This window comes from Mercenaria mercenaria, chromosome 14, assembly GCF_021730395.1.
Source record: "Mercenaria mercenaria strain notata chromosome 14, MADL_Memer_1, whole genome shotgun sequence".
Lineage (NCBI taxonomy): Eukaryota > Metazoa > Mollusca > Bivalvia > Venerida > Veneridae > Mercenaria > Mercenaria mercenaria.
The window spans coordinates 14,905,625-14,922,550 of record NC_069374.1 but is presented as its reverse complement, the minus strand read 5'-3'; the positions used below and the strand labels follow the sequence as shown (position 1 = coordinate 14,922,550).

At 34.3% G+C, this 16,926-nt stretch overlaps 3 protein-coding genes across 4 annotated transcripts in view; 1 reads left to right on the top strand and 2 right to left on the bottom strand.

Moving 5' to 3' along the window:
- Positions 1-1,813, top strand: part of LOC123526443 (calcium-activated chloride channel regulator 1-like) — a 40,346-nt gene extending 38,533 nt beyond the window's left edge. For both annotated transcript variants that reach the window (XM_053522972.1, XM_045305589.2), the window contains one exon: positions 72-1,813. In XM_053522972.1, the coding sequence (XP_053378947.1) occupies positions 72-454 (383 nt within the window). In that variant the 3' untranslated portion in view covers positions 455-1,813. The remainder of the gene's footprint in view (positions 1-71) is intronic.
- A 1,540-nt stretch (positions 1,814-3,353) lies between these two features.
- On the bottom strand, positions 3,354-7,585 carry LOC123526439 (uncharacterized). The gene is made up of 3 exons (XM_053522971.1): positions 7,436-7,585; positions 5,225-5,465; positions 3,354-4,378 (listed from the first exon to the last, which is right to left on the bottom strand). The coding sequence occupies exons 2-3, from the start codon at positions 5,460-5,462 to the stop codon at positions 3,510-3,512; spliced, it is 1,107 nt and encodes a 368-aa protein (XP_053378946.1). The 5' UTR covers positions 5,463-5,465; positions 7,436-7,585; the 3' UTR covers positions 3,354-3,509.
- A 3,143-nt stretch (positions 7,586-10,728) lies between these two features.
- On the bottom strand, positions 10,729-15,083 carry LOC123526441 (uncharacterized). The gene is made up of 4 exons (XM_053522970.1): positions 15,051-15,083; positions 14,634-14,734; positions 13,188-13,428; positions 10,729-11,844 (listed from the first exon to the last, which is right to left on the bottom strand). The coding sequence occupies exons 3-4, from the start codon at positions 13,423-13,425 to the stop codon at positions 10,976-10,978; spliced, it is 1,107 nt and encodes a 368-aa protein (XP_053378945.1). The 5' UTR covers positions 13,426-13,428; positions 14,634-14,734; positions 15,051-15,083; the 3' UTR covers positions 10,729-10,975.
- Positions 15,084-16,926: the final 1,843 nt, after the last annotated feature.

Here is a 16,926-nt window from a genome sequence, read left to right as displayed (position 1 = left end):
CTGCCAATCTGAAAGCATGTGTATGACCCTATGTAAACATAACACTTAATATTGACTTTTATATATTACAGCTTCAAGTTATATCCTTGGCATTTCGGATGATTTTGAAACTCTGCGAAATGCGTTTGATTCTGCTGAACAACTCGAAATGAGAAATGTGTCATTAATTCCACAAGTGACAGGCAAAACAGAAGCTTTGAAGATAGTTGTCGATGCTGAAAAGGCCTATACGGAAACTGCGTATTTTGCTATCAAAGCTGTAGATGAAGCTGGGAACAAGGGTGAAGTCTCAAATATCATCTCTATAGTCGTTGCTAGGGGCTATCGTGCTACTGGTGAAGAAGGATCTCTCGAAATTGAAGAAGACGCAACGTCATTTGCAGTATATAATTGTGGAATGAAAATACTTATAATTGTACAGTTATGTTTACATTTGGTTTTAGGTTTATGTTGATATCTGCTGACAGTACTCAAGGTTATTGATTATATATCTCGGAGGCAAAATCCTTTTTCATATTCTTTACTGTTTATAATGCATTTCGTGCGATAAAATTTCATACAGATTTTTACATTTGAGTTCACACAGTAAACAGGAAATACCTGGCGTTTCAGTCAAAAAAAGAAAAGCAACCATTCAGCTATATTTTCAAAGCAATGGCTGCATAAAAATCAAATTGAAATATTTTAGCGGACTAAACTGACACTAACACGACTATTTGTTAACTATTTGATTTACCTTAATTAGTTTATGTAATATGTTTATTATATGCCATGTTTGCAGATATCTATAATCGTTATTTGAATTGCTGCTTATGCGCTTACAATTGCTACTAGTGAGAAAGAATATGTCATAAGATGTTGTACGAAAAAAAAGAAACTATTTGCTTTCGTAAATGATAACCTAAAGCATAGAAAATAGTCCTACGGGAAACATAGTGGGGTAGTGGTAGAGCGCTGCACTTCAAATATCAGGACTTGCGTGTAATCATCCATGGAGAGTCTTAATCAAACCGAGCTTGAGACATTTTCATTTTTTTTGTTTGTTTATCGGTATGTGGGTTTTCAATTTTAATATCGGTGATATCGGGTTTTTTTTTGTTTTTGTTACACTAGTGTTTTACTAATGTGATATCTCTTCAGAAAAACAAATAGCAGGTTCAGATTTAGTAAACATAAGATACTGGATGGATTTAAAGTAAGTATGTTTTAACAAGATAATTATATTCAACATGCTATCTTAGGTCGAAACAAACGTGCACAATTTCTCAAGCTCTTTAAATGAGTACCTCACTGTTGCGAACTGCGAATTATGTTTGAAAGGACATTTATACTTATACTCTGTCTAATCGACAGTGCTTCTAGTATATCAACATAAAAATCCGTGTGCATTATTGTCATTGTTCCACGTTTATTGTATCATATTGCTCCTGTTTCTATGTAGTGTATGCCCCTAAATGTTTTTATTATGTACATGATTTGCTCATGCTTTTTTGTGATCTATATTCTAAACTTCATGAATTTCATGTTGGCGGGAAAATATTTGTTTTATTAAAAGGCTTCTATAATGTTGAAGATCAGAGCATCCGCGCAGTCTAGTCAGGATCCATGCTGTTCGCTAACGGTTTCTCTAATTGCAATAGGCTTTGAAAGCGAACAGCATGAATCCTGACCAGACTTGATCCATGCTGGTCGCAAACGCACTATGTTGGTTTTCTCATGGCGCGGCTCATATACTATTTGAAGCTATATTTAATTGGAATTCATTTAGCTGACTATGATCGTGATTAAAGGATATCTCGAAATTAACTATAAATCTGTCTTTTGTATTTTAATTCTCCCTTGTAAACGAAATTAAAAGATGTTGAAAATCAATATAGAGTTCAGATGTAGTGAAAACTGTACGCCTTCTCAACACTACATTACACTCATTACTACAAAATGTGAGTAAAAGAACTTGTTAATGGAAGGATACAGAGTGCTTAGATATGCATCATCAAAAGGCTGTCTGCAAGTTAGCAGAGTACATTAGAACGTATGATCAAATTGATATATGAACAGCTACACCGACACATTATCTGTGAAATAAAATTTAAAAAGTTGGACTTTGAACCAACAATCCTTGTGGTTGACAGCGTACATTTTTAAGGAGGTAGGTTACCTTGTTACCAGGGTAAATTCAAATTAGATGAACCGCAGCAAATTTATTTCGTGTAATTCAATGTTTTAACTGCTACAATCTCAATTTGATTTATCCCTATCCCTTCAAGTAAAATTTTTATCCAGGTTTGAAGTACATGACCCTCCAAAGATATTTTATATTAAAAGGAAAAGGAAAATACGGATATTTAACACTTTCAATTGTATTGTGGTTTCATTGTTATCCGTAGAAGCCTTCATAATTGATAATTTTACTAGTATGCGCATTAGCTTGCTAAAATAAGCTTAAAATGTATATGTCGCGAGGCTCGTATTTCCATGGTAAAGCATTTTCTCTCATTTTAAACAACTATGTATGAAAACGGGTTTTCGTCGGCTTCAGTGTCATTCTGTTAATGACCAACATGGAATATTTGGGTAATATTATTAGCAAAATACCAAGCACTTTACATGGTACCCTATTTTTCTTAAAGTTTAAAGTAAACATGGCAACAGAGATGTTTAAAAGGCTTTTATCTTGCTTTTTATTGCGATTACTTATAAAAGATATAAATTAAAATTATCTTTCTTGTTAATGTAGCTTTAAAACATCTTTATTTCTTACATAAAGTGTCAACGCTTTTAAATTTTACATTATAGGTCACGGGCTTCGTTCCCATAGTAACATCATTTTAATTTAAAAAAAAATAATTTTCTACTGAAATTTGAAAAATATTAGAACTTAGTTTTGATATATAAGTAACAAATTATCAACGGAAACTGAAAAATAGGTATAACAAATCAAACTGCCCATTTCTAATTGAAAATGGACGTAATAAGTAATCTTCCATCCAACTATATTTTCAATAACATCAGTTACCATCATCAATTTTCCTACATTCCGCCTAACATTTCAATATAACTACATAAAAGAAGCAAACTATTGATAATTATTCAGAGCGAAAGACTCGTAAAAAATATTTCAGCAAATAATGGCTGCTTAAAAATAGTTCAAATAAAAAATGCACATAATTACGTACTTTCAAAATAAAAGCTGTTATTTTTGCGCGGTAATCAACACGTAACGTCATGACGTCAATGACGTCATTTTATGGCAACAGTGTTTTGATGCGTTTCTGTGGCAATTTATTCATTATTTCTGCATTATTAAACCCCGGAGCATTAGATCAGAGACAGGTCCATGTTTATTTTTCAAATTTCAATTTTACAAAATGCTGATTTTTACGATTTGTTAAATTCAAATGTTTTCCTTTAAACTAAACCGACATTTACCCATGAGAATTTGTTACAACGTCAGGCTGTAAGATGAATCTGTTTTAGGTGACAATGAACTGTTTGTATTCAGAAATAGCTTAATCAAGGTCAATGTGTTCCAAAGCGTTCTCAAGCTGCCTCCGTTTGGTTCCTGCAAGCGGAATTAATGATTCAAGGAAGTATTTGATACTGAAATCTGTAGGTGGGTTAAAAGGAAGCCTTAAAGTTTCCGCCTTCTGTCCTAGATAGTAATACTTTTTCGCAAGCTCAATATTTTTCATATGTGTTGCATAGATAAATCCCATCACGTAGTGTACGTTGGGATACTTTTCGTCACATTTCGGAGCCATGTCTAAGTATTTGTTACACAGTTTCAATGCCTTTTCGGGGTCTTTTGTCATGTAATGAAAAGCAACGCTGTACAAAGCACCAATATTTGTCTCATCTAAAGCATAGCATTTCTCAAATGCGTCTAAAGCACGCACATCTTGATCTGTTGACGTGTATTTAGCTCCTAACAAGTAATATGAATCTATCAGAATGCGTTTTTCAGTGTCCACATTTTTGAAAGGAAATATTTTATGCACAAATATTTCGTGTGCTCGAATAATATCTTTACAACTTTCATAATCTGATTTCTTTTTCGTTTGCATGTCGACAACGATTGTCACGTGAAAATATTCGACAAGTGAGTCATTCGGCCTTAAGCGTAGGTAGTCCTCCACCAAGGTTTCTATTGTCGGGGGCAGGGGAAACTGCTGACTCATATACATGGCAATCATATACCCCTCCATGTAGTGATGAAGTCCTGGCTGGATGGAATCGCAGTCGGATTGTACTAGGACTCTTGGCTTAGTGTAACTCCATAAAACGCAAAAGGCGAACTGATAGTGGTTCAGTGCAATCATGGTTTGTTTAGCTGTGGGCGAATTCGGATATTGCATCAGAAGCTCTTCAGTAACAGTTCCTACAAAAAATAAATCTTTAGGATACCTCTTTGTTTCCGAAATATTAAATAAATTATAACATTATTTCTGCGTAATGCCGAAATTCAGTTACACTTCCTAGTAAGTATAACAGATTGATCGTTAACAGCAGGTACGACATTTTGCCTTTCGAACGTAATAATTTTTATCTAGGGAAGGTTTGGGTTCAGACCAAACCTCAATCTTGAAACGTATAACAGATTGCGAGGTACAGCATATGTATAAATATTTTAGCTAAAATCACCAAACATCACAAAGTTATTAATTTGCAAATGGTCTTTGCTGATATATAGCATTATCCCCTTGGCTCAGTAAAAGCAGGGCTTTTCCCTTGATTTGATAAAAAAAGTAGGTGCTTGATGGATCTTTATGAAACTTTACACAAATACATCACTATAGCGTAAGTAACTTCAGAATTTTTGCCCTTTCAATGTTTTACAACTCATTAATCTTCACGTAAAATAGATGGATTTTCATGAAATTTAACACAAACATAAATCACTATAGAGTGATGGTGCATGCATCATTTTTCGTAAGGATCTCTTTATTAACTGTATAGTAATTGACCAACTGTTTTAAAGTTCATGATCCCGCAAAACAAATGTTAATTAAGTAACCCGTTGGCGGGTCTTCATTAAACTTTATCATACAAAATAGATCACTATTGGCGGTGGAGTATGCGCAATTACCACTGGCAGTCCAAAGGTTATATACAAATTGTCACATATTTAAAGAAGACTTCATGTATACCACAAAAACAAAAACCAGAACGGGCAACTTTGTACAGAGCAAAATGCTTACTTAACATAACGTCTGTGAAGTCATACCTCTCTTATTTGTAAACACGACAGAAGAATTTTGCGCCTGTTCAGTTCTATCTTTGCCAGACTTTTCCAAGTGCTGAAACACTTTCTTGAATTCGGGGTGTTCCCTCAACATTTTCTCCTTCATTTTCTGCAGTGTTTCCTCGTCCATCTCGGGCTCTATGTCCTCCGTATCGACACTGCTCTGTAAGGGCGGATTCATCCTTCGCTGTAGCTCTTGTGATTTCTTTTTCTTAGGCATGACCTGGAGTAATAAATGTTTAACAAAAATAGCCGGAACATATACAAAGATATAGTTCAGTATAGTTTGTTAGGGTAAAGTTAAAGCTTGAGAAAACAATACTTAGAAATTGTTTACTGACGTCACGTAATAAAACTTTTATTCTAATACGACATGATTTATTTTCCGATTAAACAAAGAAGGCTGAAAACTGTGTGTTATTATACTACAATTCATTTTTCTGACGTCACAATTATTACGTCATAGCGACAAACTGAATAAATCATTTGTTTGGAGTTCAGATAAGAAGGAATTATATCACCAGGGCGCAGCCCGAGTGATATAATAATACGCATCTGAACGACAAACAATGATTTTACTCAAGAGCAAATCACTAAATGAGATATATTATTTCGATTCTAACATGTTACCAAGGACTTTTAAAGTACATCCTTGACGGCATTCATTAAATATTTGCCCGTTTTCAATGGTTTCTTTTCCAGCGCGACGTTATGCCGTTTAACGCTATGACGTAATAATTGTGACGTCAGAACAGTGAATTGTTGTATGATAATTCACTGTTTTCAACCTTCTTTGTTTAATGGGAAAATGAATCGGATCGTGTTAGAATATTAAACGAAACTACTATATTGTCGCTCTAAAGTTAAAAAAAAAGAAAAGAAAACATTTCAGTTATGGAATGCATTTTCAATTTGTACGTATTACGTTATACTAGCCACTAGACTGATAATTAAGATATTTCTATGATCTTTTTTTTTTTTTAGAGACAAAAGTCAGTCTATTCTAGAGATTTTCTAAGAGGACTGATATTGGACATAGGATATAGACTGGTTCAGTTCACTACATCAAATCATAAAAATGTTTAAAAAAATATATCATAGTCCAGGAGCTAGTCTAGTATTACGTGAGTGCTCGAAGTACTTTATCAAGTTATAGGAAATTGTTTTACATCATTACAACAGCTGATATTTCAAGTTGGAATGTAATGCATTATGGACCATTTATCATCAGAAAATTACTGAGCATTTGGTTATGTTCGGTACAGAAATGATTACTTAAGTCCTCAAACTTTCGGTTAAATATCATGAAATGTATACAAATGCCAAAACGTTGGAATAAAAATAACATGATATTACAAAGTGTTATTATAAAACTGTAATCCTATACATATATGATAGGTGACCATTCAGAAATTGTATCTAAATGTACACATGTAAACAGTGACCAAGAAGATGAAATATGTTTTTAAAATAATCAGTTGTATAATAAGCAGGTAGGCCCGGATCCAGGGCCGGGATCAGGGCTGCGCCTCCCCCTCCCCCACCCCCCGCAACCGCCCCTCCAGTTGATTAAGAAGTGACCTATCCTCATCAAAGTTGCACCCAACTATATTGGCAAAGGAATAATCTCTATATGCTTATCTTATTACCATGTTATTGGTATTAAAAAATAGATATTGTGTATTAATATTTGTATTTGTTTTTCTTCATTCATGCATTATTGCGTAGCTATATAAATCCGTGAAATTTTGTATTTGTTAAAGAAACTGTATGGACAAACATTAATCTTGTTCATGAATATCATTTACTATCACCTAGACACATTAATAAATTTGCTGTAAACTCATGTAAATAAATGTGTTTCTGATTCTGTATTCACTCATCAACAATAAATGATAATCTGATACTTTTGATTTATCACACTGGCTACAGGAACAGAGATTACAGCTACACAGACCGGTTGGGTGTGGACATTGAGTAGACTGTATTTAGTCGATGCGACAGTACTGGTCTCCTGCGTACATCCTCCAAGATAGTGATAGAGATTAATTACACCTACATGTTCGGTAATGAATAAAGTGAACTTTATCATACTTGGAAATCGATCTATATTGTTAGATAGACATGTGTGAACACAGACGAGCAAAACATTAAGTATATCGTACGTCATTACGACATAAAACATGTACATACCTTTGTCTGCTACGAACACTTAATCTTTTTTCGATCCACAACTGAACAAACAGAACTGTTCTACTTTCATTTTCCCAAAATCACGTGATGTGCTAAATGCCATGGGCGTAGCTGAAAGAGATGCCTGTTTATGATACCCATGGACGGGTGGTGTCGCAAACGGTTAGTTAAAAAAAGGACTGTAGAACAAGTTTTTTTTTTTTCCTTTTCTTTTTGCTCATGACAATTTATTAGTACATGTACATCTTTTCTGCTCTCTTTATTTTTTCATATAGTTTAGACCGATTTGTTACCTTCATATTTAAGCATATCTTTAAAGTTATTTTCCACAGAACAATTATTAAAATTACGTTACAGAAAAGAACTGCATGTGGTCAAATAATTATAATTTTAATATAGGCCTACTTTCGAAGATTTCGATCGGAATACCACCAATTTAAACCACTAGCCGCCGTTCACGGCACGGCACAGTTAACCTTGGCGCATGCACATATATCTATTGCCGGATGTAAACCGAGACGATTATGTGGAAAAATGATTATTACTTTGTAAACCAAAACATACAAGTTACTGTTTGCATTCGGGGATTTTTTGACGTATGTGAATCGCGACGAAGATACTATACTTCCAATTTCACGTTTTAAAAATAGGTTTTGGTAATCCATGAAAAACAAGAGATTACAAAATAAGAAAAGGGAATTTAGATAAACTTAAGACGGCCAGCACATTTTTATACAATTTCGCCATGAATACATATATTTTTGACAACACAGAAAATGACCATCAGCTTTTCCCGTAAGTAAAGAAAATGAAAGTACACAGGCTAAACTTAAAAAACGAAAGTCGCATTTGCATTAGTCATTTGTTATTGTTGTGAATGTTTTTATGAATAAGAGTTTCACAACAATTTTAACATACGATTAAGATTTAACTGTTCAATATCATTTTATATATCCAGTTGTTTAGAACACTAAGTTACTAGTTTTTACAACTACCAATGGCTGATTTTTCCAAAATTATTCTGTAACACTTTTATTTGAGCAACATATCCCATTATCAAACATTTCGAAGATCTAGTGACAATATAAGTCCTGACTGTCATTGATGAGGATTGCGCAAGGTGTTGTGTTCTACTCTGTTTACCAGAAACTTGTAAACAGGCGACGAAATGACGAAACCCGACGCAGGTTGGAACCATAGTTCTGGTGTTATCATCAAACTTAGGAGAGATTTTGAGGTCATAGACACTCTTGGCGAAATTCTTGAAGACTGCTATGTTGTTTATATATAGGGTGTATCTAATGCATTTATAAGAAAAATGTAAAAGAAACACGTACAAAGGCGCAGGTGATCAAAACAGAACTTACTAATAGTATAATCTAGGCGCAAATTCTTCAAAACATACGGCCTCTCAATACATAATTATGTTACGTTCATTTAATAAAACCACACATTTAATTATTCTGAGTACAGATTGACAAAGTAAGAAAGAACAATATAGTTCTAGACTATCCCCTATAAAATTATGTTTGCTACAAGTTCTAAAATACAAATTGGTTTTGTCTACGGAAAGCAAACAAAATAACGCCAAGAATAGCATGATAAAATAGCTCACTGAAATATTTTCAACTCTGTATCTTCACTTCAAACATATTTTTATGAATATGTAAACATGAAAAAAAAAGCTCTATTTTTTGCTTATGGTTTGCTACACCACAGCTCATCATGCAGTTTTTTGGATATCTAACCATTCGGCAGGCCCGGATCCAGGGGCGGGCCGAAGGGGCTCGTGCCCCTCCACTCCCCCCGCCCTCCCCCACTCCCAGTTGGCTGAGAAGTGACCTATACTTATCAAAGATGCACCCAATTATTTTGGTGGAGGAATAATATTATAATATTTTCTTAAAATGTAGAGCCAGAAACGCACTTGAGGCCACCATTTCATACCTATATTTCAAAATTTCCAGGGGTGAGACCCCCCTGACCCTCTAACATGGCCAGAAATAACCCCCCGTACCTACCCACTCTCGGCGCTATGTTTCTGGATCCGGGCTTGCTCGGGATAATTTTCACATGGTCGTGATATATAAGTCTAATACATCAGACAAAAGGTCACACGAATGACTTAAAGTTCAATTTTTAACAAATTTAACGTCGAGAAGCAATATGGGTCTTTTAAGGACACTCTAAGGGGTGGAGGGGTGACCTACTTAACATGATTTTTCTCCACATCTGAAGACATAACATGATGTGTAGCACACCAAAATGAAGGAGAAAGATTGTACTATACTATGGTGCTATTTTAATAACATCTTATATCATCAGGATTCCTTTAAAATACCAAAATATGTAAAACTCTACTGTTATCTTCAAACAGATTCAACACTCTAGGCTATCAGTATTTTAAAAGAGCCAATATTTGGCAGGCCAATAAACTACAGAAGTGTGTCACAAAGTGTCCCTAAATTGCCAGAACAAAATGATATATACAAATCAATTATTGTGGGGTGTTTCTTTTCTTCCCCAATGAATTAAAAGTGAAATAATTCAAGAATGGGTTCATTTAAAATGTTGTGATACACTTTTATAGAAACCCTACAAAAGAACAGACGGCCAATTTTTATGCAATTTCTTTCATAACTAAAGGCATTGGATCACTTCAAACACTTCACCAAGTTGTGAATTTCTATTCTGAGAAAAGGAAGAAAATGTATTTTATGTACTAAATCCTTAGGCTCTACCTTCATCAAAGCATGAACTTCCCTTATTTTCCTCAATGTTCCATTCAATGTATTAATAGATCGACAGCTTCAACATTAGTAATACTTATTCACAAACTATTTGTCCTCTCCACCAAGACAGTCAGTCAAAATTCGTTACCATATAATCTCGGGTACTAGTATATCAAAGCAATATAATTCCCATTAACGTTCCCTCTAGAGCCTTAGATGACCGCATTATAATTATTGATATTCAAGAACTGGTGGTCAAGAAATGCCATGACCCGCCCGCTTAGCTCAGTAGGGACAGCGCAGAACTATGGCTCGCAGGGTCGTGAGTTCGAGCCCTGGGCGAGGTGTATGTTTTCCGTGACGATTTGATAAAAGACATCGTGTCTGAAATCATTCGTCCTCCCCCTCTGATTCATGTGGGGCAGTTGGCAGTTACTTGCGGGGAAAAGGCTTGTACTGGTACAGAATCCAGGAACACTGGTTAGGTTAACTCCCCTCCGTTACATAACTGTAATACTAGTACTGTTGAAAAACGGCGTTAAGCAATCAAACAACAAGAAATACCATGGCTAAATTTCTTTTCAGAAGGGTGCTATTGTAAATACATGTCAAACTTTTACTGTAAATCCTGGAAATTCATCAAATAAAGGTTTTATATTTGAACTTTTAAGTTCATTTTTGGCATATCTGATAGAGGAAAGTATGGTGAATTTATATGAAATAAAAAAAAATGTCTAAAAATGTCAATTCACCCCTTAGAGTATCCTTTACGGGATAACAAACAGTTTTTTGTACAATTACTGCAAGTTTAATCCAAGTCAATGTCTTCCAAAGCGTTCTTAAGCTCGTTCCTTTTAACTCCTGCGAGAGGAACTATGGATTCTAGAAACGTCTTTGGACCAAAATCCGTAGGCGGGTTAAACGGAAGCCTGTAATTCTCTGCCTCCATGCCAAGATCGTAGTACTTTTTCGCAAGATCAATATTTTTGAATTGTATTGCATAAATATAGCCCATCACATAATGTATGTTGGGATATTTTTCGTCGCATTTCGGGGCCATTCCTAAGTATTTTTCACACAGCTTTATTGCCTTCTCGGGGTCTTTCTCCTTATAGTGAAAAGCAACACTGTACAAAGCACCAATGTTAGTCTCATCTAAAGCATAGCATTTCTCAAACGCGTCTAAAGCACGCTCATCTTGATCTGTAGACGTATATTTTGCTCCTAAATTGTAATATGAATCTATCAGAATGCGTTTTACGGTCTCCACATTTTTGTATGGAAACAATTTATGAACAAACATTTCACGCGCTCGAATCATTTCCTTACAACTTTCAAAATCTGATTTTGTGCTCGCGCGCATAGCCACTATAATAGAAACGTGAAAATATTCGACAAGTGAATCATTCGGCCTTAAGCGCAGATAGTCCTCTACCAAAATTTCTATTGTAGGAGGCGGGGGAAATTGCTGACTCATATACATGGCAATCATATACCCCTCCATGTAGTGATGAAGTCCTGGCTCGAGGAAATCGCAGTCGGATTGTACTAGGACTCTTGGCTTAGTGTAACTCCATAGAATGTTACAGGCAAATATGTAGTGGTTCAGAGCAACCATGGTTTGTTTAGCAGTAGGCGAGTCTGGAAACTGCATAAGGAGTTCTGGAGTTACTTTTCCTGAAAAAAATTATCTTAGTCCATCAAATGCTTCCAGATATATTTAATTCTTATAACACAAGTTTGTTTTTGTTATAGAATGAAAGGTGATGCGAACCAAAAGTATAAATCTTCATAATTACAGATGTATGTTTACAGGAATGATACTCAAAATATACAAGACAGCCTCGAAGGCCAAGAATTTTAATCTCTCACATGACCTTGCTTTTACCCCTGATAGCCTAGTATCTGATTTGATTTAAGATTTTATTATACTAGACATTCTGATTAAGTTGTATGCTGTTAAAGTAGAAAATTAATCAAGCTTTTCAATGATCTGACCAAGTGACCTAGTTTTAAAATGTGTCCGACCGAGGTTTGGAATCCACCTAGATTTTTTAGAGAAAAAGCTCATGACGATCTGATATAAAATGCGATCTCTAGTATGTATAAAAGGATATCCAATAAATTGACCAAGTGGCCAAGTGTTGACCTTTTACATCTTACAGAGACTGAAATCGTTACAAATTTGTTGTTTTTTTTTAAATCGTGTAGAAAATGTAGATTTTAAAGCTTTAACAAATTTTCATATGAAATGGTGACCCATTTTTACCATAGAATAACAACAATAACTTGAATTAGATTTCATTGGGAAAAAAAGATTCTGAACAGGCTTCATGAAAGGCGGTAGACTAGTATTTTTTCAAAAATTTAATCTACTGGCATATTTTAGACTTAAGTAAACCCAGTAATAACTTATTCTTGACGTTATGCAGACTAACATTCTAACCATGTCCCACGAAGATCAGTTAGACGACGTGGCTCCTTGAGTCTCAATAATGGTTTTTCCATGATTTTACTTAGTGACCTTGTTTTTGAATAAAGATAAGACATTTTCTATCTTCAAGTTGACTAAAACTTCTTCGAGATAAGCATTCTGATAAAGTTTTAAGATCAGGCAGAAAATGTGCCCCTAACAGTATTAACAAGGTTTTCATATGCATGCTTAGTCATCTAACCCAGAATCCAGCTTAATTTAGATTTGAAGAGACACACATTCTTACAAAGTTTTATCTATACGAATAAGAAAATGAGGCCTTTAGAACGTTAACAAAGTATAGGCATGATTTGATCTAGGGTTCTAGTTTTCATCTCAAATTACCCAAAGTAATTAATTACCTCTATGGTATTGAAAGTAAAATTGCTGACAACGACATACCACACATAAGACGGAAGACGGACACATGAATAGCTCACCTTAAGCGCTTACAGATTATTTCCTTGTATTAAAGTATGAAAATCAAACTTGTTTGAACAATTTGGTGCTGCTCGAGATTAGTAATTATAACTGCCTTTTAATTTACCTCTTTTATTCCTAAAAACTATAGACGAATTTTGTGCTTGTGCAGTACTTTCTCTCGTAATCTTTTCCATGTATCCAAACAAATGCTTTAACTCGGGCTGTTCCTTTATCATTTCCTCCTTCGTTTTCTGTAATGATTTCTCATCCAACTCCGGGACCATCTCCGCCGTGTTAGCATTTCCAGACACCGGTAGGTTCCTCTTTGGCTGAAGCTCTTTGACCTTCTTTTTCTTAGGCATGGCCTAAAAGCAATAGATATATATCTTCTTATAAATAACGAAAAGATTTTATATATTATGGTAAATCTATCAGTAGTGATAGCCAATTATGTAACATTTAGTCCCACACTGTAACATATCTCCTGCCCATGTGTAAGTCTGGGGGTCGGGGGTGGCGGTGGACCTGGGTTCTTCCCCTACCATAAGAAGTTGGAAAGTCGCCAAATGTTCTTAGCTGTCAAATTCAATAAAACAAGCATTTCAATATTATAATTATAGAGTACATGAATGTGTGCAAATTCATACTCTTTGGCTAACTATTCGGTGCCCTTGTTTCGACTTAATTCTTTACACGTGCTGTTAAATGGACTTTGCAAAGTGTCTACGTCACCGGAAAGGGTTAAAGACGCGCCAAAAATAACTGTATTCTTTTGTATTTCCATGATGGTAATTATACATGCTTTGCATGAAGAAAAGGATAAATAACAAGTATCTAGTTACAAACTGACCGTGGCCTATATAAGGCCAAGACAATGTGTTTAATTAATGTCTAAATACATTATTAAATTAATGTAGCACTTATGCACAGTACTTGATGTATTAAGGTAAGTTTAGACCACACTTTGTTTCTGCAGTGTAAAATAGTTATTATTTTGTTTATAAAACTATACTGAAAATAGAATGACTGAATAAGTTTGCAAATGAAGTTGTGAAAACACATTAATTCAGGGAGGGCCTAAATTGTCCACCTGTCATCTTGTAGAATAGCTGTATTATATACCAGTATTATCAGAATGATTTTCGTGGGAGGAAAAAGTAGGCCACTAGGTCGTGGTGAGTTTTTAAAAAGTAAAGGGTAGATAGAACGCTGGGACGCACATCTTCAATGAAAACGGTTAACTTTGTATCACTGCGTACATTTTCCAATACAGTAGTAGCAATTCATCAAATTAATTAATTTAGTCAAATGTTACAAGAATATGACCTTAACCAAAGAATGTCATTGTATATAATAACGTGTGAATTTACTGTTCTGAGTTGAGATCATATCTATTGTATGATTTAATTCTATGTCAGTTTGTAATGCATTATGGGAAAAATAGATTCTAATTAGATCTATTATTATACTAGATTTATAGAATTTACGAGTTATGTCTCTGACATGTGAATTCCTCATTTGTTAGGTCTACCATATGGATATAAGAAAATCAAAAATCAACAAATCTTACCTGTTTTTGATGTGTATGCTGTATACCTACTTTCGTTTTCACTAATCATGTGATAAATACCACGGGCGTCACAGGAGGGTTTCTGTTAGCGACGGCGTAGCCATGTAAACATGACCGCATATATATGAAACAATGATTATGTTCTACGCAACATCTATGCAAACATGAATAATCGTGTTTGTGTTTACAAATTAGGATAAAATACTTTAAATTTAATAATTGTATCACTAGCCACAATATAAATTCTAACAAATGACTGTTCGTTATTTAAGATATCGGGATTCAGTTCACATGTTGCTTCAGGAATGATCGAAGTCTTAAAAATTAGCGCTGTTTTTGCTCAGTTTACTAGTACATGAACATCTTTTTCTGTTCACTTTATCTTCTTAATAATATTATTTTGACTGATTCGTTACCTTCATATTTATTCAATGACATCTTTTCTGCCTTATAAACAACGGATATAACGTCACAGTACGTTACGTGAAAATTGCGGGAAACAGACAGCAGTATAATAGACGCAACGTTAAAGCTGATATATGCATTTAGTACATTTGAATAAGAAAGAATTTAAATATCAAAACATAAATCAGCAATAACGTGACGTATAATTTAAAGAAGCATCGGATCAAAATGATACAAAAGTTCCTGTGAAAATTAAGAGAAAAAAAGAATAATAACTTGTAAACGATACTAATAAAATGAATGATTTGAGAATTACATGTCACGTGTCATAATGATAATTTTGCATTGAGTCCCTTTGGATACATGGTTTTTAATTTATGTATCCAAAAAGTTTCTTTACACAAACGACCAAATTTGTAATTAACAATATCAAATGGTACAAAACGAAAAATAGTCAATTGCATGAATTGAGCCGGCACATTTAACCTTGCCGCATGTCATGATGTCAGGCCGTAAGAAACCGAGACAGGAACGATTAACGATTATGAGGAAAAATAATTATTACTTCATAAACCAAAACATACATGTGACGGTCAAAATTTCTTACCGAAATCACGAATCGCCATTGCTGATTGTTTACATTCGGGGATTTTTTGACGTATTCGAATCGCGACGAAAATACTATAGTTCCAATTTCACGTTTTAAAATAGGTTTGGTAAACAAGCGATATAACAGTTGCTATTTGCGTAGTCTGAAACCGTAAATTTATAAAAGATATTAGTGCTTGCAATTCAATGGAAGGTAACTTTAAGTTGTATATATAGATCTATGTCTAGGTTAGAGACTGCCAATTGTTTTCCCATAGACTTACATTATAACATTTTGGCGTGTGCGGACTTCCTTAAATCGAAACATGTATATCTAATTACATGTTTTTCAAGAACTTAGTTCTACCAAAATATCGGACGAAAAACATATGAATAGTGATACTTTATTTTAGTAATGTTCTTGTGAATGAGATGACCTCCTGTTTACATCGTTGGCATTGCGGGAGAAATTCATTTGAAAAAAACATTTTTCAATACACATGTCATGCGGCAAATTTTGTCAAAATGTATAATAAAATACTGTAAATGCAGTAAAAAATATCAATTTAAAAAAAAAGTCACTTCTTGGGTTTGTTTACATGACTGACCAATCAGAACGCACAGACGTTACCTTATTCCCAGGTATACACTTACCTCATTCCTAGTAAGTTTTTGGATTGGTGGTCTCTGACCTATACCATTTTTCATTTTCTTATGTGTTTCATTCATATAGGCAGGTTTGTGCCTTTTTGCTCGTATATGTGCTATGTTTTACATGTATATAAATTTGACTATGCCGCATTTAGTCTTAGTTGTCATTAATCGTTGAATCTTAAATGTTTAATATGGTTAAATACTTGTTTATCTTTCCTTTTAACCGTTTTATGTTCTAATTAGCGGTCCGTTTATTATTGCTACATGAACGAGACATGATTTTGAACAATCATATAAAGTAAACAAATTCCAGTGTAACTAATAAAAAATTTCATCGAGTGATCTCTGAATTAAATTCAGGTTTTAGCTGAATATCTTTCAGTCTGTTTCTTATATATGCAACTAATTAAAAGATGTATATAAATCACAATATCTGGAAAAGAGTAGTCCGTACTCCTACTCGGATATGTATCGCTAAGTTCGATCTGGTCCTGCAGTTAATTAATATTGCTGTTCCAAAAATAGGCAAAATAAATCAACTCTGCGGTTAGGTAAAATACAAATGTATAAGGAAGATCACAGAAATGGTACTAATGGGACAAGGCTGGGTCTGGCTTAGTCCCAATCCGTGAATGTATTTTAAAAT

Excerpts from the sequence above, each read along its gene's own strand:
- LOC123526441 (XM_053522970.1), bottom strand. The coding sequence starts at position 13,425 with ATGCCTAAGAAAAAGAAGGTCAAAGAGCTTCAGCCAAAGAGGAACCTA. Across the intron at positions 11,845-13,187 it reads AGTTTTTAGGAATAAAAGAG|GAAAAGTAACTCCAGAACTC; the intron begins GTAAATTAAAAG and ends AATTTTTTTCAG.
- LOC123526439 (XM_053522971.1), bottom strand. The coding sequence starts at position 5,462 with ATGCCTAAGAAAAAGAAATCACAAGAGCTACAGCGAAGGATGAATCCG. Across the intron at positions 4,379-5,224 it reads CGTGTTTACAAATAAGAGAG|GAACTGTTACTGAAGAGCTT; the intron begins GTATGACTTCAC and ends TATTTTTTGTAG.